Source organism: Frankliniella occidentalis, unplaced genomic scaffold (genome assembly GCF_000697945.3).
Source record: "Frankliniella occidentalis isolate FOCC.00 unplaced genomic scaffold, Focc_3.1 Scaffold16, whole genome shotgun sequence".
NCBI classification, from domain to species: Eukaryota; Metazoa; Arthropoda; class Insecta; order Thysanoptera; family Thripidae; genus Frankliniella; species Frankliniella occidentalis.
In genome coordinates, this window is record NW_026267146.1 from 243,699 (window position 1) to 250,196 (window position 6,498).

The 6,498-nt window shown below is 55.6% G+C and overlaps 1 protein-coding gene across 4 annotated transcripts in view; it reads left to right on the forward strand.

Annotated features, from left to right (window-relative positions):
• Window positions 1-6,498, forward strand: part of LOC113205464 (uncharacterized) — a 62,472-nt gene that overhangs the window by 23,254 nt on the left and 32,720 nt on the right. Inside the window, exon 1 of one of the 4 annotated variants that reach the window (XM_052264163.1) lies at window positions 6,080-6,310. The exons of the other annotated variants lie outside the window; for them this stretch is intronic. Coding sequence (XP_052120123.1) covers window positions 6,098-6,310 — 213 coding nt within the window. The 5' untranslated portion in view covers window positions 6,080-6,097. Of the gene's footprint in view, window positions 1-6,079; window positions 6,311-6,498 lie in introns of those variants that run through there. 4 annotated transcript variants of the gene reach the window in all.

Here is a 6,498-nt window from a genome sequence, read left to right on the forward strand (position 1 = left end):
GTCACCCCCCAGGGGTACCCGTGTGTGTGTATGGGTTCTACGTCGTCGGCCCCTTGAGAGAGAGAGAGAGAGAGAGAGAGAGAGAGAGAGAGAGAGACGCTCGAGCTGAATATATAGCACGGGATGAGTACTGTAGTACGCGCTGCGACGCGCGGGTATGTTTGGGGAGAGGCGACGAGTACCAACCTCCACCGCCCTTCTCTCTCCGTCGCGCATTGCATGGCAGTTTGAAGTTCCCTCGACCCCCCTCCCCGACGCGCATTGTATGGCGTGGAGCGCTGTTATCGTCCTTCCTCTTATAATGTGGACAAAACGTGACGACGCGAAGGTCCTCCTCCTCCTTCCTCTTTTTTTTCCCAGGGCCCCTGTCGGCGGCGCCACACGCGGCCACACAGAGGCGCCTCTGCTGTGCCCTGGAAGCGCGGGTGTTGGCGCAGTTGTGTGTGAGGGAGAGAGAGAGAGAGACGGCGCGGGGAATGACCCGGCCGACGTGAGAAACGCCCCTTAGCGCGCGCGGCGCGGGGCGGTCGGCCGGGGGCTCTACGACGGCGCGAATCGAAAAGTGTCTGCTCGCGCCGTGCGTGTTGACGACGACGCCCTGCGCTCCGACCCGCTGGATGCGTTACATGCATCGCTGGCACGCACTTGTCACTTGTCACAGTTAAATGTTGTTGGGTCATTGGTGTGAGATGTTCGCGTGTTGTTACTCAAACAAGTGGGCTAGACCTATTACTCGAGAATATTTTAGATCATGATCATCCACCTTTTACTGCACAACCCTCGCAATTCAGTAGTTTTGCATTTCTTCTTTAAATGTTTAAGCGTGCTAAATTCAGACAATTGCAGCACACCCATGAAATTTTTATTTTTATTTTATTGCATTTTCGGTGTTTCTTGAGTGCATCGCGCTTGCGCATTCTATTCAAAAACAAGCGGAATGCTCACACACAAATCTAGGAGTGCACCAAAATCGTACTAAAATTGAGAACACTTTCAGTGTCTGGTATGACATGCCATAGCACACCTGGTCGGGCGTTGCCTGCGGCTGGCGGGAGCGAGTGGTAATGGCAATATGAATGGCAGGTTAGGCGCCGGGCCGGGTCGGGTCGGGCCGTGGGATCCGGGACTCGCTTTTTATTGCCGTTCGATGGCTTTCGTTCGTTGGCCTCTCCTCCTCCCTCCAACGCTGAGAAGGCGTCGGTCTCGCGGCGTTGGTGGTCTCCTCCCTCGGTGCTTGCCTACTATACTCCTCAATGGGGCGCGCGGTGGCCGCGGCGCGCCCTTTGCCCTCGCGGGGGGCAATGGCATGCGCGGTGTGTGCTATCCTGGATGCGCTTCACGGGGATGCAAATAAGGGTCATGCGCGAGGTCTAGCACCCAGAAAATAGTTTCCTTGAAAGTTGGGAGTTTCTTTGAAATTAGCCTTAAATCTACGAAATTGACCTAAAATAAACATAAAGAAAATTTTTCCTTTGTTTATCAAAAAACTTTCCTTAATTTGAAGAAACCTCTTATACTCAAGGATTTTTTTGTCAAAGAATAAATTTCTTTGGAACAAAAGAAAAATTTCCTATGTTTTTTCAAGGATACGATTTTCTAGGTGTGTGGCGGGTGTCGTGTCGTGAAGTTCTCACGCGGTACGCAAGGGAGTATTTTCGGACGACAGTTTTGTTCGTTTCGTGTGCATCCTGGTGGTGAGGCTGGCTTGCAGCTGCTATCCAACCCAACCTGACCGGGTCGGCCGCAAACAAACCAACCAACCAACGTCTGTTGATTACTCGTGATCCCTCCACCACCACCCCTTCCCCCTCTCCCCGCGCCGGCACGCACCACCTGCTGTTCCCTTGTCGTGACTGACTCATTCATTTGCGTAACGAGAGTGTTAAGTCTCGATTAAGTGGCGCTGGTTTCTCTCTCGCTCCCTGCTCGGCGTGACGGGGGGATCGTTTGCGAGCACGGGCACGGCGTGGACCCCGCGCGGAACACCTCACGCGCGCGCGTGTTGGTGTGGTGGTGACCTTTGTAACCCTCTCTATGATCCCCTCCCCACCCCCACCCCCACACCGGGCCGGATGCACGCTCTCTAGCCGAGTGTCACCCCCTCTATGTCCTGGCCTGGCCCTGCCCTGCGTTGTGTCTGGCGTGAGACTGTCTCGTCTTGCACTTCTTGTGATCAGCACGCGATCGCGCCCTCTCGCTCTCTCTTGCTCTCGCTCTCACTCTCATAAATGTTCAATTTTTGTATCAATCGGGTACAGACAAAATTTGTGTATAAAATGGGACGCAAAACTTCCGAAAATATCCATCTTGGCTCGATGTGCTGACATGTGGATGGGGGTGGGGAGTAATCGTCCCTTGCAGCGATTAGGTATCATCGTGGCGGTGTAGGAACAGCTGGCTGATACCAAGCTGATACGGCGCCACGCCGGCCGCCCACGCGCCGCGCCGCAGCCCAGTGGTGGTGGTGCTGGTGGTTGTGAGTGTGAGTCACTCCTCACCGATCAGCTGTTTTCACTCTGCGCGGTTCATTAGGGTCGCCGCGGGACCCTCCGGCCTGCCCCGGCCCCGGCTAGAGGCCCGCGCTCTGCGCTTTGGGTCAATTAGGATGGGTCGGTTAATGGGACTCGTGACATTTGCCGGCCCCCTCCTAAACGCCGCCTCGCTGCTGCGCGGCGGATGGCGCGCGGAGCGGTACAGAGTGTATCCGAGCGCAGCTCGCGCCTCCTGTACTGGCGCCGCCCAGGGAGGGTGGTGTCTCGGTGACGTGACGCGGACACAGCTCATACCATATTACACTAGAAATGTGGGGCGCCCGAGAGCAAGTCGCGACTTTCATGCCTCTGACCTAGGAGGATTCCCCCCGCAGTCTCAGCTACCTGCCGAGTGCAGGGCATGCCAACTTAACATTTTGGGGGGAATCTTGGTTAAGCTCGTTAACGGCTAGCCTAAGAAGTTATGAACGAGGTCACTTACATTTAAAGATGATTATACGTTTTCCTCCTTAGCCGTTTACGAAAAATAAACAGGAAAATTTATCCCCAAAATGTTAAGTTAGTCTGCCCTGCTCCCTGCTCCTCGATGTTCGACTATGGACTTTGTGTGGTATCTCCCTCCCTCCCCTCTCAAAGAGTCTTGAGCATAAGCGCGGCTGCTGCTGCTGCTTCTCGGGCCAGACGTGTACTTCTAAACCGTGACTGGTATGGTGCGTCCTGATGGCCGCGAGGACGGGATGGTGGCGGCCTGCCCGGCCGCGCGCCGCGCTGCGCCCCGCGCGCCATAGATGAGAAAGTGATAATGAATAATAACTTTCCCTGGGTAACTGCGGCTGATGCTGCCGCCGCCGCTGCCCCTGCCGTGGCCGGCTAGTGAGCCCCCGTCTGTCAGTCCCTTTTGACAGCGCGGCGCGGAATTTTAAAAAAATGGAGAGAGAAAAAATGTAAAGAAAGAGGTGGTGGTGGTGGTGTGTTTGTTTCCCATGGCGGCTCTGTGCCGCTGTCTGTTTCCTTCCGCCCGTGTTACTAGTAATTAATTGATGGAAGTCACTAACTAACGGCAGCGCGGCGCGGGCGCGGCGGAGCGGAGGGATTGTCTACCACTGCTACTGTAATTAGTGTAGGATCGAATCGTATTCCGCGTGGCGTGGGCGCCGCGCGGCGGCGTCGGCGGCGTCGCTCGCGCGCTCGGCCGCGCCAACCTTGTAAGTAGGAAGAAAACGCAACGCGGACACTCGCGGGGTGGGCAGGACACCAGGCCGTGCCCTCCCTCGTTTATACCAACTAGATGTGTCGCAGCGAAAAGAAATGTTGGGAAATTATTTCAATGTCACGCGGTAGTTTTACAGTCGAGGAAGAAAAATCAAAAATGTTATTAATTTTAATTGTTTTTGGAAAACTTGAGTTCTTGAGTTGTTGTATGGTGCAGAGATGTTTGTACTACGTAGCGTGAGTTGTGCATTTGGTTCTCTTCCCCACTCATGTGACGTGGCTTGGCGAGAGTTTGTCGCGGAGCTGACGCGGCATATAGCGAGCCGAGCCGAGCTAGCACCCGAACCGCGAAATTTATCTCAATGACACGACGTGTCGCGCTGCCGTCGCGGTCAAGGCCCTCGGCCCGGCGGCGGCACGGCTGCGGCGCGCGGGGCTGCCGGCGCGCAGCTGAGAACAGTACGGCTGCACTGTACTGCGCGCCAGCGGCCGCGGGTGCAGCCCTCGCGTGTCCTGTAAACAGGCACTGTACAGATGATCAGTTACATCGCGTTGGTTTGTCGGGTACGGCTGCCCGGGCACCGCTCGCCCCTCGTGTCTTTGTAAGGCAGGTACTTTGTGTGCAGACCAGTTACATCGCATTGAATTAGTTGGGCTGAGGGTTGGGCACTTCTCTCTCTCGTGAATGAGTTCAAAAAACAACAAAATGTATTTAGTCATGTTGATAAATTTTTACCCTGCCATTGAGTTAAAGTAACCTACGCCAACAGGGGCGGTGGGGTACTTACTTTCTTTTACGTAATACTGCATTATCCGAGCTAAAGGGGTTGTAAAAGCAAAAGTTTTAGAGAGTAAACTACATGTCCTCTGTATGCGAGGAAGGGGGTACGACCAGCTACACACAAACCCTCTCGCCGGAAGCGTTGCGTCTGCCTCTCGCACGACGACGCGCCGTGTCGCGTTCGTTAGACTGCGTGGCGTGGGAGGAGGCGGCCGGGCGCATCCGCGCGGCGCAGCGGCGCACTGCACGCGGCGCGGCGGGGCGGCGGGGCGGGCGGGGGGTGGGTTTGGCGCGGTGCCGGTGTCTGCCGCCTCTGCCGGCAGGGACCACCTCGCCGCGTCCTGGCCCGGCCCCGGCTCGGGAGTCTGGGGCTGATTGGAATTAACGATCGTCCGACTGGTCCCCGCGCCCCGCACCGCCCGCCCCGACTGTGCCAACTGCACTGTCGCTGAAGTGGAAGCCGGAGCCGAGGAGGAGGAGGAAGAGGCTATAATTACTGAGATGCCTTTCTGGAGAGGAACTGGGTCGTTGGTTTAGGGTAGGGGGTGGGTATGAGGATGAGGATGATAAAGACCCTTCTATTCTCTTCCTCCTTCCGTCAGTCCGTCCGTTCCCCGCCGTCACCCCCCCCCTCTCCCGCCAGTTAGGAATCGCGCAATCAAATGTGGCTTAATACATCTGAAATTGATTCCTCTCCATCTGTCTTTAAAATCCTTCCGAAATGGAGAGTCCTTTACATCAGATATCATCTGCCAGCAGAGATAAGCTTGAAATCTTTGAAAATACTGTGCGGAGCGGAATCCTTAAAGTCCTCTGCAATCCTGCATTCTTCTTCTTTTTTTTCCAAACTGCCCGGATTACATTGAATGTCAGGTCGGGGACACCATACGTGGTGTGGAGTGCTGTACGGAAGGGCTTCTTCTTTCGCAAGTGACCACGACAAATCGGGCCGAACCTCTCCCTCTTCTTCTCCCTTTTCGATCCGTCCCATCCCCTCCCCTGCTCTTACTTCCCCTCCCGGGGGGCGGCATCCTCACAAGTGAGCCTCACCTTCGCCCACAGGACCTGGCCGTCTGCTACAATCCTGCGCTTTTTATTTGACGTCAGATGGTCGGCCCCCGACCTGTCAGGGCGGGGTGGGCTCCCTCTCCCTCCCTTTCGCCGGCCTTGAACACGCCTGCAACCCTTAACTCCCCACCTCCCCGCCCCTTTCCTCTATCCGTCGGCGCTTTGCCAGGCTCTCGCCTTGTATTTTTCCTCCCCGTGATTTTCTCCCTTACTTTTTTTTTTCGCATTTTTTTGTCGTCTTTCATTCATCGCTCCTCCGGCGTCTTTTTTCTCTCCACTCCGCTATCTCCAGCCTTTCACCCCCCCCCTCCCTTCCCCCGTTTTATTCCTTTTCTGGGACAGAATACTGCGGCGGCGCTGACGTCAAATAATGTTATCCCTCTCGGTCGAGTGTCCTTCCCGTCACCCGCGCGTCAACCCCCTCTCCCTACTCACTCGTCCATTCTGCACCAGTCACCCGCAGTCACCATCATCTCTGCAGCATCCTTCGGGTGATTAACGGTGGCTGTATGTCCTTTTGTTTGGCGAGCAGGACAAGCCCTGCATGCAGGACGGGTCGTGCGGGCAGCATGCGGCTCGGCAGCGACAGATTGGCTGGCAGGAGGACGGAGCTGGTGACGGGCGCAAGCTGGGCGAGCAGGGCGGCTCTCCTGCCAAGCAGGATGTTGTTGTTGTCGCTGCTGTCAAACTGGAGAGTGTTGTCGTGGAGAACAATGCTTGTAACGGAAAGGAACTGGTTGGGATTGGGGCAGCAAAGGTGAGCTGCCGAATGTTCCCTCGCTGAGCCTCACTCGGAGGTTTTTGGCCAGCAGTCTGCATCACTAGTTTTGGTTGTGTTTGACTGCATGTGCCTGTAGATGCTGGAATTCAAGGAAGGTGTAGAAAGGCATGCCCGTGTATATTACGATTCCATTCAATAAGTTGTGTAATTTTTATTAAAAGTTC